General features: G+C 42.6%; 1 protein-coding gene across 2 annotated transcripts in view; it reads left to right on the top strand.

Moving 5' to 3' along the window:
* Positions 1-19252, top strand: part of LRRFIP1 (LRR binding FLII interacting protein 1) — a 203215-nt gene extending 183963 nt beyond the window's left edge. For both annotated transcript variants that reach the window (XM_082261022.1, XM_082261021.1), the window contains 5 exons: positions 611-660; positions 2479-2578; positions 9139-9218; positions 11182-11286; positions 17891-19252. In XM_082261022.1, the coding sequence (XP_082117148.1) occupies positions 611-660; positions 2479-2578; positions 9139-9218; positions 11182-11286; positions 17891-18001 (446 nt within the window). In that variant the 3' untranslated portion in view covers positions 18002-19252. The remainder of the gene's footprint in view (positions 1-610; positions 661-2478; positions 2579-9138; positions 9219-11181; positions 11287-17890) is intronic.
* Positions 19253-19834: the final 582 nt, after the last annotated feature.

The raw sequence follows: 19834 nt of genomic DNA, 5'->3' as shown, positions 1-19834 counted from the left end.
ACCCTACGCTGGTGCAGTGGGTCCTGGATTCCTCCTAGTGCACAACAATGCCCATCCGCCACTGCCAAGTTGCACTTTAGTCTGTTCAGAAGCTCAATGTTGCCCTGCCCCAGATGTGAGAGGAAATACCCCAGGACAACATCCGTTGTCTCATTAGGAGCATGCCCGAGTACCATTTTGAGTTGCTGCAATGAAATTTCAGCAAAATGTACTAGCCTGCTGCATCATTGTTTCACTTTGTTTTTTTGGGATGTCTTTGAATTGAGCCCTCTGCAGGTTGATAATTTTCATTTCCATCAAACGATTTGGCATCCTTTTGTTCCTAACACATTACCCAGTCCATATCAGTATAGATATCCAGCATGGTAATTTTCCCCATTGAGTTCTGCTTTATGTATTAATATCTCCTTCAGTCTAGCCTGATTTTCAACAAGATTTAGTAATCCTCTACTAAAAACATAAATGAGATTGGTGTGTCAGTATCTACTTGCATGTTAGGTTTTCACAGTTAAATATTTGCTAGACTAGTTTCTACTCAAACATCCATTCAATTTCCCTCCTAATTTCTCCATTCTTAACTTCCCTTTCTGACTTTATTTTCTATTTGAAGAAATCAGGATGAAGAAATTAATGGACGAGAGGGAATCCTTCCTAGAGCAGGTAACGCAAGACTTTAGATACAGTTCCTAAATAACTGTATCTGTGTGTGTGTGTGTGTCATTTCTCAGTATACTTCACACCATGACAGATATAACTCGGCATGTAGAAAGGATTTTGGACATGGAACTTGCAACCTCAATTCCCCAAAATATGTGTAAAATCTGCATAAAAAGAAAATGTAATGATTTGAAAATCTCACAAACCCATGTTTTATTCACAAAAAAATATATTGAATGTTTAAAATGTACCTTTTTTAGGAAAAAGGTAATTTTGAAATTGATGGCTGCTACACCTCTCAAAAGTTGGGACAATACATAATACCCTCAAAAGATTCCGAGACACTGGAGAAATCTGTGTGCAAGGGACAAGGCCAGAAAGCAATATTAGATGCCTGTGATCCTCAGGTCCTCAAACAGTACTGCATTAAAAACGGGCATGATTAGGTGATGGGCATCACTGCATGGGCTCAGAAATATTTCTAAAAATCACTTTCTGTGAGCAAGGTAAAGCTCTATCATACAAAGAAGAAGTCCTACTTAAACATGATCAAGAAACGCCGCCATCCTCTGGGCCAAACCTCATTTAAAATGGTCTGTTGCAAAGTGGGAAAACTGTTTTGTGGTCAGACAAATCAAAATGTTACTCCTTTTTGGCTACCATGGGTGCTGCCTTTTCTGGACTAAAGAGGAGTGGGACCTTCCGGTTTATCAGCACTCAGTTAACAAGCCTGCCGCTCTATTGGTATGGGGGTGCATTAGTGCATGTGGAATAGACAGCTTGCAGCTCGCATATGCTTTCATCCCGACAACATCTTTTTCAGGAAAGACCTTGTATATTTCAGCAGGGCAATGCTAAACTGCATGTATGACAACAACATGGCCTCGTAGTAAAAGAGTTTAGGTGCTTAACTGGCCTTCCTGCAGCCCGGAATTTCACATCTTGAAACAAAAATATGACAAAGGCGACCGAGGATTGTTGAGCAGTCCTAGATCAGGCAAGAATAAGACCACATAACCCAAAACTCCAGTAGTTCCCAGATATTGACAGTGTTGTTAAGATGAGGAGAATGTTGCACTGTGGAAAACATGGTCCTATCCCAACACTTTTGAGAAGTGTTTCTGCAATCGATTTCAAAATGTAACTTTTTTTTTTTTTTCTTAAAATGGTACATTATCTCAGTTTAAACATTTTACACAGCATCCCATCTTTTTGGAATTTCACAAAACAATTTACCAAAATTTGTTTTACGAACAGAATATTTAGCTGAATGCTATAAAACGTGTGCAACACACTGCAAAGCATCTTTGCAAATGGGCCCTTCATTTTAAAATGGATTGCGGAATCAGTTTAAAGCCAAAAGTGGATTGGACTGTGCTTTAAAACAAAATGAAGTTTCAAGTTACCATACAAGTAAAATTCTGAACAAATCTATACTATACATTGTATGTAATATTTTATGTACACTGAACCTCTGTAATTATTGGTCCACCAACTTGTTTCCCATCATATGTAGATAATATAGGCAAATATATCCGGGGCGTGTATGTTTTCTTTTGTAAGTAATTTTCCTATAGATTTCAGCAATATGCATTCTTTATAAAAAAAATTGTTAAATCCGTCAGTGAGGCTAAAATGCACTAATATCAATATTATTTGATCAACTATTACTCACCATTTGCAAATATTTGAAGGAAGTAAATAGCCTTAAATGCAACATAGGTCTTCGGTCTGATGTTTAGATACTGTGGTATGTTCCTTTTGACTTTATTATAGTAAATGCAGAGCTCAATGCCGACATTTTAAAATTCTTTTACCCAGATTAAAAGACTGAAAAGCCAACTAGAAGAGAGAAACTCCAGAAACAGAAGTCCTGAAAACCCAGATGGGGACGATATGGAGAATGGCACTGATGTGCAAAGTGAGCGAGTTATACCCACCTGTAATGTAATATTCTGAAGCCATTAAAGTGTTGCTTCTTGGTGTTTGCTTTTTATGGCCCACATTTTGACTACATTTAGGCACATTTTACAATATAACCATATAGTTATAGCAAAATAGTCTGTTTGCAGTTGCCCTAAGGTCTAAGCCACATGTGCTATATGTAAATGCAGATCTTTGTAGCATACATTTGCAAATACATGTGGAAGCTACAAGAGTATGTCAAGGTTCCTCTATATTATGCAGTCCTGCTCCAAACATTTAATGTATCCATACACATTACCTATATTATACTATACTATATTATATATATATATATATGCACTAATATGATGCAAGGTTGCTAATGCGAGGTTGCTTTTTTCATGATTATTGCACGTACACAAAGAATCTCATACTACAAAGGATGGCAGCCTCTTATAAACAGAACATTACCTAGCACATGTCTTACCGAATAGACAAACTGCCTTCATAAGAGTACTGGCCCATGTGCTCCACATATTGAATGGCATGTTGAAGATATAGAATGGAGACTGTTTACTTTACTCCAGTCCTCAGTCCAATCCCTGTACCTTTTACAGAATATCACTGTGTCCCTGATGTTTTTCCTGGAGAGAAGTGGCTTCTTTTCTGCCCTTCTTGACACCAGGCCATTCCTCCAAAAGTCTTCTCACAGCTGCCTGTTGCCATTTCTAGGCAAGCTCTGCACTGGTGGTGCCCCGTTCCTTCAGCTGAATCCACTGTAGGAGACAGTCCTTTCGCTTGCTGGACTTTCTTGTGCACCCTGAAGCCCCACTCACAAATGCAGTGGAAATGTTTTTCATGTGATTAAGTTCATTTTCATGGCAAAGAGGGAACTTTGCAAGTTTATCACTCTTCATAACATTCTGGCATATATGCAAATAACAGCATACTTTGTGAAAATTTAATATTTGTGTCATTCTCAAAACTTTTGGCCATGGCTGTAGCTCCTTTTCTAAACATGAGCTAAGTAACATGCTAATAACTCCCTAAATATTTGAATCAATGCATCTTTTTCAGCTCTCTTGGGTAACAGTGACAATCTTTCAAGATGCAAGCTAGCGAACTGCAAGCAAGTTATGAACATTAAAGTACAGCTCCAATCAATCTTCTGTCTAAAACTGGAAAAAAAAAAAAAAAAAAGAACAGGAAAGGCATAAAACATCTGTTAGTTTTAAATACACAAGTAGGAGGAGTTGTGGGGCACTGAACTGCTGTTTCCAACAACTAGGGTTGTACTGATACTGGTATCGGTACAGATACTAAGCATTTGCACGAATGCTTGTGTCAATGCTCACATACCTGAAACAGATACCTTTGCGGTGTGATTTGAGCCCATACAAAATGAATTGCACTGCAAAGAATCGCATGTAATTTGAACAGGAATGTAGTGCGATTCCTGTCTGACTTGCATGCGGTATTCCCCACCGTTCCTTTGTGAACCCAGGCTTATCATAGTGACTTCAGCCTGGGTTCAAACAGGAGTGGTGCTGGAAACTGCATTTCATTTGGACAGGAATTGCATCACTTTCCTAGTCAAATTTCATGTGATTCTTTGCAGTGTGATTTGAGCCCATTCATTTTGTATGGGCTCAAATCGTACTGCAAAGGTATCCGTACTCGGTATCGGGTGAGTACTGGAGCACGAATATCGGTACTCATATTTGCCTATAAAAAACGGTATTGGTGTTACCCTACCAACAACTCCTCTAGCAAAAGCTAGAGCCTAGGTCTAAAGACTGAAATGTACATTTTCATTCTAGGCAGCTATCTACAGTGATGGCTGTAGGATAGGGATTATTTTGTGTAAATTGGTGTATGGTGAAGAAATCTCCAGACACCTTTAGTTAAGTCCAGAAGTTGAAATATAGTGGAAGGTACATTTGTTAATTAACCACTTAAGCCCCGGAAGATTTTACCCCCATTCCGACCAGGGTTTTTTTTGCGATTCGGCACTGCGTGACTTTAACGGACAATTGTGCGGTCGTGCGATGCTGTACCTAAACTAATTTGACGTCCTTTTTTTCCCACAAACAGAACTTTCTTTTGGTGGTATTTGATCACCTGTGCGATTTTTTTTTGATCATGCGCTATAAACAAAAAAAGAGCATCAATTTTGCAAAAATAACTATTTTTCACATTTTTAAAAAAAAAGTAAAAATCTAAATTTTTTAACATTTTCGGCCAATTTGTTTTATGCTACATATGTTTGGTAAAAAAAAATCGCAAAAAGCGTATTTTGTTTGGTTTGCGCAAAAGTTATCGCGTTTACTAACAAAGGGAAAGATTTTTGTCATTTTTGTTGTTATTTTTTAAACGCGTAATGGCGGCGATCTGCAATTTTTTTTTTGCGGTACTGCGACATTGTGGGGGACAGATCGGACCCTTGACTGACATTTTTGACACTTTTGGGGTTACCAGTGACATTTCTACAATAATCAGTGCTATACATATGCACTGTTACTGTAAAATTACACTGGCAGTGAAGGGGTTAACTTTTTTTGAGAGGGAGGGGTTATGTGTGTCCCTAGGGGCGTGATTCTAACTGGGATTGGCTGTGGCTTGAGGTGTAGGAACAGTGATCAAAGGTCCTACATAGTAGAACCGTATAATCACTATTCCTACACAGGGGAGAATGACAGGCGGCTTGTTTACATCAGCCGCCTGCCTTTCTCCCTCTGCAACGACGATTGCCGATTGACCGGCGGACATCGGGTCTGGCGGTCACACGCGCGGGGAGGGGGGGGGGGGTCCGTGACCGCGCGGGAGCGCCTCCGGGGGCGCGCGCTCGCTCCCTAGACCCTCACAGGCTAGCGACGTAGCACTACGTCGCTATGCCTGTGAGGGGCTGACCGCCGCAGTAAATAGTCATGCGGCGGTCGGCAAGCGGTTAAAGGACATTTCAGCAGCTCAAATGGCCCCTCTTCCTCAACGCTTCCTCACAGATGCTAGATTTGTAAAGTGCAGAGTGATCCCAAAAGATGCCCATTAATAAACCTGCAAAAGAATCTGCTCCAGACACCTGTTTTAGAAGCCTAGGCTGCTAAATCCAACAACTGGAACACATCCTTCTACTTTATTTTTATATACCGCATTTATTTGTTTGTGCTCCAGACATCAATTCTAGCAACCTAAACTGAAACTGCAGTTTCTCCTGACATTTTTTTTTCTCTCAGATCTTGCACTATTTTTGTTGAATATCTCTGGACTTCTGTGTTCTTTAACCACTTTCCGACTGCCCGCCGTGTATATACTACGACAGGCTGGCTCGGCTGCACAAATTGATGTATGCGTACTTCGGTTCATGGGAGTGGCGCTTGGGGCCGAGCGGCATGCTCCCGCCCCCACTAGGCAGCGGGGATGCTGGTCTACGGGATCGGTGGCCGCGAATGCCGCCAGGCACTCGTGATCGCTCCCAGCTGTTGTACACACAGCTGACTATTGTTCTCTCTGAATTGATCAGATCGCCTGTGATCCTTCTATATAGGATCACAGGTCTCTAGGATCATTTCACAAATCCCTCTTCCCACGGTTAGAAAACACTGTCCTAGGCTCACATTTAACCCTTTGATCACCCCTAGGTTAACTCCTTCCCTGCTTTCTGCCAGGGAGTTACTCATATAATTCCCTCATTTCGACCTCCTGTGTCACTTTGGGATCTCAGCCTGCTGCTCTCTGCTCCTCAAAGAACCCCCCCTTAAACCAATCAGAGACATTCGATTGGAAGAAAGCATCTTTTAAGGTTGCCTTGTTGGTTACCACAACGTCTGTTTTGAAATTAGCAGCTCTGCTTTGTAAAGAGCCTTTTCTTATTTTGCACGAGAACACACTGGGAGTTATTTACTAATTTTTGATTGGAGAGTGCAACATCTGGTGTAATTCTGCATAGAAACCAATCTGCTTCCAGGTTTTATTGCCAAAGCTTAATTGAAAAAGCTGAAGTTAGAGACTGACTACCATGCACAGCTGCAACAGATTCTGAGTGCTCCAGTTTTAGCAAATCAAACACAGTGGTTTTGAGACCAAAATCTTTCTTCTTCCCTAAGGTGGTCTCTTACTTCCACCTCAATGAGGATATTGTCCTTCCTCCCCTCTGTCTTGCCCCAATACAAGAAATTGTTTTGATGTGGTTAGGGCTGTCAGTCTAGTGGCAGTCATGGCCATTTTTTGCAAGATGGAGTCCATTTTTGTTTCACCTGGAGCTCCTCGTAGAGCGCATCCTGCTTCCTGCTCCACCATTGGCAAGTGGATGGGACAACTCCTTTCCATGTCCTACGTGCTTAAGGAAAAGGTTCCTCCCTTTGCCATTTGCACCAGGGCTGTTGGTGTCTCCAGGGCTATTTGACTGCTTGAAGGTTCAGGTTGCTATACTCACCCCACCGTTTTATAACATGGGTATTTCCCATGGTCTTTTAATACCAGTCCTGTGTCCTGTATTGTTCAATTTAGGATAACTGGAATTTTGACTTGCCTGTAAATTTCTCATCTTGGAGTACAATAGAGGACACAGGTCCCTCCCCCTGTGCCTTCATCACTTCTTATTACTTGATAAAAAAAAACACACAAGCCTATATGTGCGCACTTAAGGAATGCCTCTAGCACACATTTTTGCCAGTGTCCACCAGAAAGTGTAACTTTAGTCAGAAAATTTAAGTTCAGCTAAATCACTTCAGGCTGGCCACTTTTGCAGATATAGCTATGTAAAAATTAAAAAAATAAGTGCCTATACTGTTTAAAATCCAGTAATACACGGTCTCACCCTGCCCTACATAGGTGCTTAGTTCTCAATCTTTAGGCACTGCTGATCTTGTAGAGGCCGATCTGTTGACAGCCTTAAAGCAGAATTAAACCCTCCTATCCTTTACAACCGAGGAAGCTGCTTCTGTTTGATCTGCTACTGCTATTGTGCTGCACACGTGATTACCAACCATTTGATGGTTTGACGGTTTGATTGAGGATGCAAGAAAATGTGACCGCATTCCAGGAATTTAGATCTTTTTTGAAACCATTAAATTGATAGGTTAAGTTCTACTTTATGATTTATTGCTGTTCATGGGCTCTAGGCTTCAGCAAAATGGCAGCCTCCAGCAATAAGAAACGGGAGCAATGCTGGAGGCAATTTACAGCACACACCAATTTTGGTAGCATAATTATGAGGAATGTATGTTCCTTGTTAAAGAACATTATTTTTTACCAAGTTGTTATGGGTAGAGTTCTGCTTGAGGTTAGCAGCAAATAACCTATGGTTTATGAATACCAGTCCTGTACTATACTCCAAAATAAGGAATTTACAGGTAAATCAAAATTCCTATTTTTTGACTTGGCCAGTAAATCTTTTTTCCTGGAGTACAGAATAGGACACGGGACCCTCCCCTCTGTTCTTATGATCTCTCTAATGCTTGCTAGAAAAATGAAGCTAGCTGGGAGTGGAAGGGGTTATTTAGGGTAAATCCCCTGCAGACCCTCTTTCCCTCCTTTTTTGCTTATGTGCAGTCACCGTAAGGCAGCTACATATAACATTCATAATTATTTTAAAAAGGCAGTCTTGTACTCTATTGCAGGAAATAGATTTTACTGTCAATTTTATGTTGGGTCTCCAGAACGAGGCACCGTGTTCTAAATAGTGTTGGAAAAAAAAAAAACTGTAAGCGCTTTAATATAGTTGCATTGGCTCAAGTGGCATGCTTGACCCAGTGTGTCAGCATAAAGAACTTCAGACAAGGGTTCCTTTTTTGGGAGGTTTTATTGGGGAAAGATTTGCACTTCTGTCAGGTTTTTATTGCTGACTTGTCACTTTTAAGAACATTTCTCCCTGCTTAGTTAAGAGAATCTGAGAACTTTGTAAAGTTCAATTTTAAAAGAATCCTAAAACATGCTGTAGAAGGTCTGGCACTTACTGATGAATTAATATTAAAGTGGGGTACACACTAGTAGAAATCTGCCGAAAATTCCCATCCGAGGTAAAATCGTACGATTGTCGGCTAGTGACTGTGTACACAACTTTCAGCAGCCGATGCCGACATTTTCAACAAAAAAAAACGGAGGGAAAAATACCAAAATTGATCTGAAGTTGCAGACGACCCAAAAGTCTAGGAACAAATGTCCCAAAAAAAAAAAAAAAAAAATCGGACGAGAAATTTCGTGAACATTATGCACTGTCAACTAAAAGCGGTTATGACCGCTGAGCATGAGCGAGAAAAATCGGAGGATATTTCGTCCGATTTTCGTCAAGTGTGTACGAGCCTTAAGCCTGCCTATATATAAAAATGTGTCTCTTGTTGAAAAACGCCCTTTTTGCTTTCGTCAAACACCACTCTGTATGCTAAAGGTCACAAATCATTCTAAAATGCTGGCTAGGTCATTTCAACCTATATTGACAGTGTATTAGTTTGTACAATATATTATCTTAGTTAAGTTGTTGGGCCCTGAGTGTTCCTTTCTTCATTCTAAAGATTTTCTGTATGATGTCATGACCTGAACTTGCTATTGTTTTTGATATTTTTATTTCTTACTTTTCAGGAGATGCCAACCGACAAATTAGTGACCTCAAATTTAAACTCACCAAATCCACACAAGAAATAACTGCCTTAGAACAGAATGTAAGTTTTTTAATTTTATTTAATATTAACATTCAGGGTATTTAAAAAAAAACATTCAGATAGATTCAGTTTTTGAACTCTCTATAGTATACATGTAATATCTTGGCATGTTCTGGCAGAAAAAGCTTTCTTATGACTCCAAAACGTCTTGAATATGCTGTTAAGAAAAAAAAAAAATCTTACAGTACTTATGAACACTTAAGAGAATATTGCACTTAGATTGCATTCTCTTGCAACCTACTCTTATATATAAAAAAAAAAAAAAAAAAAAAAAAAAAAATCTCCCTTGAATCCTGTGCCTATAATAGACTATTGTACATGAACAGGGACCATGATAGATTGTATTCCTAGAAGACTGTAAGGCCACATGTAAACTGCAGCTGCTAAACTCATGTTTAGGAGCAGTTGGGCATTTTTTTGAGCAGCCCTTGAACTCTCCTCAATGTAATCTTATGTGTACATGTACACTGTCGTTTATAGTAGTTTAGAGCCAGTTGAGTTTACTGACGTTTTTTTTTTTTTTTTTGAAAGCCAATAAATCACATTCAAACACAAAATGCTTGTAACTGCTCGTAATCATGTGTAAACCTTAAGTTAAGCCACGTCAAGTGTTTTTTTTTTTTTATCATGTCAAAATCAATGGTTCCTTATGAGCGCTGTCTTAACTAATCCTAGAAGGGGGGGGCGCTCGCCCAGCCTCATTTCCTAACCTGCCGGGCTGCATGCTTTGGTAAGGGTCTGGTATGATTTTTTTTTTTTTTGGCATGGGGCTTCCCCCTTTAAAAATCTATACCAGGCCGAAGGGGGGGGGGGGGGGGGAGATGGGCCCACGTGTGTTTTTTGTTTTTTTTTTAATTCTTGGCGTTCCCCTTTAAGATTCTCACTTGGTTGCTGCTATCCAAGCCATTCACCACCGGGAGCATGTGAGAAGAAAGATATTTGATATTTCCACTTCAATGCAATGGATCCTCTTTTCCCTGTTTCATTTGGAATTTGTATATTCAATGAGTTCCCGAGGGAACTGTTTGTGCTGATATGCACTTTCAAATGAGAATGTCAGTGAAGCTTGTCCCCCCCAGTGCCCTCAGTGGTTTAGGAGTGGACGTCTAAATGTCGCTTTTCCCCTCACGTTGGTGGACATTTATTGGCTGGCAACAATTACAGTGCTCTCTAAATATATACTTTACTAATCGCATATGTACCCCTGAAGAAGATTGCAGAACAAACTATTTTGAAACGCGTTGGGTGTTTCCTCTGTCATTTCAGATCTACTAAGTGACCGAAATATGTGGTTTTTGCATACAATGTGTTTGTAATAGGACTGCATTTTTTTTTTTGTATATGTTTTACTCTTTCTATATTGGTTTTCATTTGGAGACAATCAATTAATACAAAATGTTATCACTTATATTTCTATTGGTTTTGTCCCTTAAATCCCATTGAGAGGGTTTCTTCTTTTTTACTTTTGTTACCAGGGATGTAGGCACCCTTATAAATCCTTTATATACGGTACATTAGTTTTTCTACATTATCTTCAAGATCCTCATAGCACAAGTCGGATCATGATGATCCAACTTGGATGCGACTTCCATTCAAATCAATGGGCTGAAAGTCGGATCAGTGAAGACAGCTCTCATAAAGAACCATTGATTTTGAATAGAGGCAGAGAAACGCTGCTAAAAGCTAACGTGGCTAAGGGAATAATATTGCCAATGCAAAAAAGTACTAAAAGTGCATTTTGACAGCCACATTTTCCTAGTGTTGGTAGTGGCTTTGCAGCTCGTTTTCTCTACGCCCCGTGTGCATTAACCTTAACAAGTTCTGAACAGTACAAGGTATCTGTGCTCTCTTGTTTACCTTTTGTATTTATGGAGTTCATTTTGTTACTTTTAAAATGCTCTCGTTTATGAATCGGGGGTCAGGTAATGCCAGGTATCTAAGCTTCTACCAATCTATTTGTCAGATTATTCGGCTAGAGAGTCAGTTGTCCCGATTCAAAACTTCTGCAGAAAATGCTGAAAAAACAGAAGATGAATTAAAAGCTGAAAAACGAAGATTACAGAGGGAGGTGAATATTGATGTTTTTAAAGCGTTTGTTACCAAAAAAAAAAAACAGATTCTGTTTCCTTAAAGCATGGTATATAGCACAGTGCTTGTGCTGTCATTTGGCCCCCTGTAACATCTAAAAACCTGGCTGATCCTGCCAGTTTCTACCCTCCCCTCTGTACACTGATCGCGGTATATCATGGCTGTCGAGCCCTGACACCATGGTCAGTGTACGTGCCTCCATCATCCACAGCCCTGCTCTTTGTCTCCTGTGTCCTTCTTCCCCCTCCCCTCCCTGCCTTTCTGCTGTGTCAGCGCCCACCCCTCCACTCCTGCTGCTCTCATATTTATCATAAAATATTCTAATCCCCTCTGTATTACACTAAGTGCTCCTGTGCCTGTCTTATAGAGAAAGTATGCGATCTGTGCCTATATCACAGCGGCTCCCAGCAATCACGTGATTGCTTGGCTCTCTCTCGCCTCTCTTCCCCTCCTCCCCGGCTGACAGCTGCAGTGCTTGGGCCCGCCCACTGGATCAGTCAGCCGGGCAGAGAAGAGAGCCGAGGAATCAGCTGACCGCCAGTCTGCCTAGTCAAGAGTAAGGACCTAGTTTCTTGCTGGGATTTTTTCCTTTTTTTAAACTGAATTTTTCTGTTCCTGTGAGAACTACAATCAATTAAACACATTGCAATGGTTATGGTACTTTAAATGAGGAAGGTCACTTAATAAAGTACAATTTTATTAAAAGTAGTAATAGGAACACATTCCATGATTTAAATAAGTATATTCAATCAATTTTCAAATCTAATAACAGACATATACTAAAAGAGCTGACATAGGGAAAATGTCATATAGTAATAAACCAAATTCATATTATAATGTTGTTAAGACATATAAAGGTACATGATTGACCAAATGTGCCAAATAAAATATCTTGGCATCCCTGGGACTCCATGCATTTTGAATCCAAAAATCCCAAAGTCCCAGAGATGGCAATATATTTTATTTGCCACATCATAGGTCAATCATGTACCTTTATAGGTCTTAACATCATTTATAATATGAATTAGGTTTATTACTATATGACATTTTCCCTATGTCCGCTCTTTTTTTTAACATATGTCTGTATTATATTTGGAGATTGATTGAATATACTTATGTAAATCATGGAATGCATTACTATTACTATTTTTAATACATTTCTACTTTATTAAGTGACCTGCCTCATTTAAAGTCCCATAACCATTGCAATGTTATCGTATGTAGAATTAGGAATGGAGGCATGTCTCTTTCTATGCTTCAAATCATATCTTTCTATTTTTATATTACTACAATCAATTCTGTTCCTGTGAGAACTACAATCAACTGCCGGACTGGGCCATGGACTGGATATCCTAGATCCTTATGGTCATCCCAGTCTGGCCAGCAAGCTCGACCTGACCTTAGCTCCGCGCTATGTTGGCCACAACATAGCCCCAGGCCGGTGAGTTAAATGCCTCGCGAGGACGCATAGCCCTGGTCACGGCCCTGGTCATGACCTGAGTCGCAGCGTGCCTCTGGCCCGCAGCACGCCCATTCCAAGATAGTGCGATGGTCTGTCTGGAGAAGTGCCCGCCAGGTACCAAGGTGATCCCCCCCCCCCTCCCTTCTGGTGTTTTTTTCAGGATAGACGTAGGCCCCTCCCTGGGTTGGTTGGACCCCTGAGTGCCCTTCCTTCCATCATGTCTCTCCCCCTCACTATCAGGGTCCCTCTGCGGACCACCTCGCATTCACCCATGCCTAGCCCAACCCCCCCTTCCCCGGGCGGCTGTGCCTGTTTTTCTGTTTGGGGATGTCGAGTGGGTGCTGGGGTGGGAGCCGGCAGTGCAAAACGCAGTTGTTGAGGGGGGATGGTTCTGGTGGGGGTCCCTAGCGGGGTCCCCCTATCACTGTCCAAGTATACCTGGGGGTCCCGGGAGTGGCGTGTAGCTGTCATTTTGCCGCGTTGACTGCATTTATAATCGGCAGCCATGTTTGTGTAGCCTTTGGAGCGGTGAATCAGCGGTGGGCCTCTAGTGGCAGTTATTGAACTTCCTCTTTCTCTTTGATCACCGCACCGTGTGCAGCCTGGCTGTCTGGCTCTGCATCTGAGGAGGGGGTGGTGAGTCCCTGTGGGTGCTAATTGGCTCCCTCTTTTTGCTATTGCGGTATTTGGCGCGCTGGGACTTGTGGTGCCGCTGGTGCAGCGGTGGGGGGGAACCTTTACCTGCAGTTTTTACACTTCTTGCTGGCAGTCCCCAGGTTAACCATGGAGTCCCTGGAGTGCGTGTCACCACCTGACCCCCTCTCAGAGGCTGCAGGGTCCCAGTCTGCCTTGTCTGCTATGACGGCGGTCCTGCAATCACTGGTGTCCAAAATTGGATTGAGCAAAAAGCATCCTCCACCTTCACTTGCATCCTCTGTCTCCTCAGATTCTGAGGTTGATTTGGCCGTCGTGGACGTGAGTCACCCTACTGGGTCTGCGTCCACGCACCCTGAGGACTCTGATAGTGAGGATGGTTCCTCTTCCACTACAGCCATGCATGAAAAAGCGCTAGTGGATGCCCTGATTGTATCAGTGCAGGAAACTTTGAAATTGGAGGATGCAGCTACTGCTGCGTTGGCTGCACAGGTACAATTTGGTACCCACAGAGCCTCCAAATCGGCAAAGGTGTTTCCCTTTCCCGCCTATTTCAAAAACATTGTCGCGAGTCAGTGGGGTTCCCCCAAACGCACTGTCGGGGGCCCTAAGCGCTTCGCTAGAAGTTATCCTTTTGAAGAGTCCCTGTTAAAGAAACTGACAGTACCATCTGTGGTGGACTAGCAAGTTTCCAGGGTGAATAAAGCCACCCTTCTCCAGGTGGAGGACTTTCCATCCATCCTCTAAGGACCCTTTTGACAAGAGAGCTGAATCTTTGGTCTGATATCTTTTTTACCATGGCCGTTGTTTTTTTGCCATAAGCTGTTTTTTGCCATAACCTTGGTTTCCCAGACCTTATCAGAATGGGCTAGGCTCCTGCGCCAGGATTTGGAAGGAGGACAGTCTCCTCTGTGATGCCTCTCTGGATGTGGCCCTTAGCCTGTAGGGTGTCCGTGACAGTGGTGACTCTTTTCCGTATGATATGGCTGAAATACTGGTCTGCGCACCAGGCTTCCAAGAAAGTGGCCCTGGCCTGGTAAGTCGAGAGCGGGTTCCTTCGGGACCGCAGAAAAGCCCTCTTTTCTGCCTGAAGTGGTGCCCTCACCCGTATCTGGGGTGGGGGGGACGTCTTCGCTTTTTTCCGGATCCATGAACCTCCTTGACTCAAGACAAATGGGTAGAGTTCCGGTCCTTGCCTCTGGCAAGGTTCTTCCCTTCCAACCTTCGTTTAGCCCCAGATTGCTACGAGATCTTCTTGGGGCGGTACAGGATCTACTTTCACAGGGGGTCATTGTACCGGTTCCAGGATCGGAAAGCTTTCAGGGGTTTTATTCAAACCTATTTACTGTTCCCAGGAAGGAAGGCATGGTCCGTCCAATTCTGGACCTCAAGGCCTTGAACTGCTTTGTGCGGGTTCAGAAATTTCAAATGGAGTCCATTTGCATGGTAGTGATATACCTTCATCACTGGGATTTTCTGGAGTCTATCGATTTCAAGGATGCTTACCTTCATATATCCCAATATGTCATCAACGTTCCCTTCGCTTTGCCATGGGCGAGGAGCACTATCAATTCATGGCCTTACCCTTTAGTCTTGCTTCAGCTCCTCGGCTGTTCACAAAAGTTTTGGCCCCGATGTTAGCATTGCTGAGGCAGAAGGGGATTGGGGTACTTAGACAACCTCCTTCTGCGAGCAGAGTCTCCGAATGCCTTAAAAGACAGTCTGGACATTTTGGTGCGAACTGTGCAAGAGTTTGGATGGAAACTGAATTTCAAAAAATCTGTTCTGGGCCTAACCCCTGACTCGGCCTCAGCCTGGGTGTTTTTTGTGGAGTTGAAACTCCAGAAGTTGCAGGATGCGTTACGGCTTCTGTTATCCAGCCGGCGGTCATTTGTCAGAACTTGTATACAAGTGCTGGGCTTGATGGTCTCCACCTTCGAAGCGGTTCGGTTTGCTCAGTTCCATACCAGATCTCTGAAAAAGGAGATTCTTGCCAAATGGAACAAGAACCCCCAGTCTCTAGACAATCTGATTCTGTTGAACCGGGGTACGAGGGGATCCCTGATCTGGTGGCTCCGCTCCCCGACGCTTCGACAGGGAAAATCCTTTCTCCCCTCTACTGGACGGTGGTCACCACGGAGGCCAGCCTATCTGGGTGGGGAGGGGTCTTGGGCAGGGATTTTTCTCAGGGGGTTTGGACTCTGAATGAGTCCAGCCTGCCGATCAATGTCCTTGAAATTCAGGCGATCAGGCTTTGCCTGACCCAATGGATGGTTTGTCTGCAGGGGCGCCGGTAAGCATTCAATTGGACAATGCCACGGCCGTGGCATATGTCACTCATCAAGGGGGCACCAAAAGTGTCCTAGTGGCCCGGGAAGTAGGCATTCTAAGGTGAGCAGAACGGTTCATTCCAGCCATCTATGCTGTGCATATTCTAGGGGTAGAACATTTACAGGCGAACTACCTCAGTCGGCAGATGTTGGACCAGGGAGAATGGTCTTTCCACTAGTAGGTGTTTTATCGACTATGTCTCTGGTGGGGGACTCCCAATGTGGACTTGTTGGCCTCTCATCTCAACAGGAAGGTGCAGAAGTTCATAGCAAGGTTTCGGGATTGTCTGGCCGACGCCACAGACGCTCTGGTGACTCCTTGGGGTCAGTATTGGCTGATGTACGCATTTCCCCCGATAACTCTTCTGCCAAGACTTCTGCAAAGAATCGAGGCAGAAAGGATTTCGGTCATCCTAGTGGCTCCGGACTGGCCTCGCAGGTGCTTGTATGCAGACCTAGTACGGCTGCTCGCCAATGTCCCTTGGAGACTCCCTCTCAGAGAAGATCTGTTAGCCCAAGGACTGATCTTCCATCTTACTTTACAGTCGCTGGCTTTAATGGCTTGGCTGTTGACAGCCAGGTGCTGAAGGATAGAGGGGTATCTGACTCAGTGATTCCTACGCTGTTAAAAGCTAAAAAATCTACTTCTGGGAAGATTTATAATAGAGTCTGGAGGGTGTACATTGCTTGGTGTGAGTCTCGGGGGGGGGGGGGGTCTCCTCCATTCCTTTTCGGTGTCTCGTGTTTAGGAGTTTCTCCAAAGAGGTGTAGATCAGCGTTTGACCCTGGGTACCATCAAAGGCCAGATTTTGGCCCTGGCAATTTTCTTATAGCGCCCCTTGACCATAAATTCCTTGGTTCACACCTTTTGTTCAGGGGGTCTGCCACCTGGCTCCCCCGGTGAGGTCTCCATTATCTTTCTGAGACCTCAATTTGGTGTGGTCAGTTCTTCAGATATGGCCTTTTGAAAATATTTGTGAGGTTTCTCTGCTTACTCTGTCACAGAAGGTAGCCTTCTTGGTAGCTATTACTTCTGTGCGCAGGGTGTCAGAGTTGGCTGCGTTGTCTTGTCGTTCACCCTATCTGGTGGTTCACAGAGACAAAGTGGTGCTTCGTCGTCCCTGCCAGTTGATCCTTCCTAAAGTCGTCTCTGGTTTTCATTTAAATGTAGACATTGTGTTGCCTTCCTTGTGTCCTAAGCCTAAGAATCCTAAAGAGATTGCCTTACATTCTTTGGATGTGGCTAGGGCAATCAGGATGTACCTGGCGGCGACTGAGTCGTTCCAAAAATCGGATTCTCTATTTGTCCTAATGGATGGACCCCGTAAGCAAACGGTGGTGCAGGCCTATTCCATTAAGGGTCAGGATCCTCCCCGTTAAGGCGCATTCTACAAGGACGCTTGGTGCCTCTTGTGCCTTTCGTCATCGGGCATCGGTTGTGCAGGTTTGCAAGGTGGATGTTTAGGCATCTGCGGATGCTTCTTTTGGCCGCAAGGTTTTGCAGGCCGCTGTTGGAGAGGATTAGGCCTCTTTGAGGGTATATTTGTTTTTTTGTTAGATAAGGTCCAGTTGTTCCTGGTTGAGCTCCTGTTTCACCTGGTTGGCTATGTTTAGCCTTTGGGTAGTGTGATTTCTTGCTGTGTTCTTCCCACCCCTCATGTTGACACTGCTTTGGGACGTCCCAAGGATCAAGAAGATCTGGAGCTGTCTCTGTCTATGAACGAAAGAGAAAACTGGATTTATTTTCTTACCATAGAATCCTTTTCTCTGATGTTCATTGACGGACACAGTACCCGCCCCTCTATTGACTTGAGTTTTATGTTTTTCTGACACTGCTTGTTACAAAACTGAAGACTTGTAGTAGGAAGTGGGAGCATACCCCCTGGGACTGCCCCATAGGCGTAGTCAAATTTTTTTCTGCCTAGTGTCCTACTCCTGTAGGGGGCAGCATAAACCCAAGGGTCAAGACGATCTTGAGCTGTGTCTGTCAATGAACCTCAGAGAAAAAGATTTTGCGGTAAGACAAAAATCCATTTTTTTTTCTCAGCTGTTGTAGAGGAGATTTTATGATTAAACGTACAGTATATATGATTTCTTTAATGGATTATTGTTTCGCTATCTTTTTTTCTTGTACACAGCTCCGTACAGCCTTAGATAAGATTGAAGAGCTTGAAGTAGGCAATAGCCATTTGGTAAAGAGGTTGGAGAAGATGAAAGCCAACCGAAGCGCCATCTTGTCCCAGCAGTGACTTTTGCGGTGGTTGGAACATGTGAATATAGATAAAGAGCACTTGAAGTGCAATTTTCACAGGCTTCTGCTTCTGTCAAAATAATGAAAACCACCAGTAGGATGGAGCCACGAGACAGAACAGAGGGATCTATTGCCAATAAATTATTTATTAAATCCACTCACTGCCTGTGGCAATAGCAATGCAACATCCATTCTTGACAATGTTTCCCCTGTGGCACCAAATGTCAGGGGACTCACAAGTATGCCGAAGCAGGGGAATCCAGCATCACAGTGTGGCTTAACTTGAATAAGGCAGAAGAAGCAGAGCCTTGCCATTAACTCGGAACAAGGACAGTCCTGGTAAATAATTATGATGGAATTGGGATTAAAAAACTGATTTTTCCAAGTTTTTAAAAGCTTAAACATGCAATCTCCTTTATTCTCCAACACCCAGAATTTGACAGTCACAAATAAATCCATTGCCAAATCATCATAACCTTACAGGTTAAAAACACATTACTGCAGCAGAGAGGCAATATTTGAGGCACTGTAAATTTGAACAATATACTACATTTTTGTACCGTTGCTGTGAACAGAAGCACAATATGGAAAGGTATTGGGAAACAAATATACAGCAGCGTTATTCTACCTATTGGCATATTGGCTGTGTCATCCTGCATGGCTACCTGCTGCTACAATTCGTTATCATTCTAAAGAGTTCAGCTACAGAAGTTCTCTGCTGTACAGGAGCAACAAATGTGCCTCACTATAAGCAGGCCATTATGAGGACAGTGGTGAGCCTAGGGACACAGTGCTGGTTTTCCATTGTGGAGTGTGCAACTGACAAAAAACAAATGCTGTATGTGATTTACGAAAGTCCTTGTTGCTCTTGGACTTTTTTTTTTCAGACACTTGGAATGTTCCTATTTATTATTGGGGGGAGGGGGGGAGCAATGCTGTTCACTGGAGGAAATTTGCAGATGCAAAAATCACCCAAAGATTAATGAATGTGTGTGTGCGCGCGCATGTGTGTGAATACTTTTTGGAGACACAAGCCATGGAACACAGACTTAAGTCACAGAATGTGTGTGCGTTCCCATTGTCATTCTTTTTTGGGGGAAAGTGGCCTTATTTGACTTGTGCTGGACTCTTGATGAACAAGCATGAAGCTACAGCTCTATCACTTCTTCAGTCACTGGAGTTTTCTCTTTCAGGATTAATAAAAGATAAATGCTTCACTGAATAATAAAGAGATAACTCCAAATTTTGATATGCATCCATTCTTCTTTAAGAAAATTGTAATTGGTACTTGTCCAAGTGTTTTTCTAATAATTATGCTGCAGTAATAGACTAACAAGGTAAGTGGAGTTTAAAGGTTTATTTACCATCCTGCTGGCATGAAATGATAAGCAATCAGTCCTATATCTGATTGTGTCAATGATCTTTCGTTCTAAAATATCTTTACTACAGCTAAAAAAAAAAAGATACAATACTTTCATCCAAACCATCATTATATTGACCAGATGTATCATTACATGCATATTAGACCTTTATCTAAGGCGAAATAAGGGTTGATGTAACAGATGGCTCTGATGCGAGTTAGCTTCCCCCTATCCTGACTGTCATGTTTGAAAAAAATAAATAAACGAACGAATAAAACAAGACAAAGCAGAAGACATGACAAAGATGCATGAAAAGATTAGTGGTTTCTTCTGTATACAAAATAGTAGAATTCCTTAACAGACCGTGTTGAGTTTGTACTTGGTATAAAGACCTTTTGAAGACTCATGGCTTATCACAATTTTACTGTCTGCTCTCCTAGCTGAATCTTCCTCTCTATAAAATTTTCTTT

The sequence above is a fragment of the Pelophylax lessonae genome (assembly GCF_965119305.1).
Source record: "Pelophylax lessonae genome assembly, chromosome: 6".
NCBI classification, from domain to species: domain Eukaryota; kingdom Metazoa; phylum Chordata; class Amphibia; order Anura; family Ranidae; genus Pelophylax; species Pelophylax lessonae.
The sequence above is the reverse complement of the archived record's forward strand: the minus strand, read 5'-3'. Positions and strand labels throughout refer to the sequence as shown.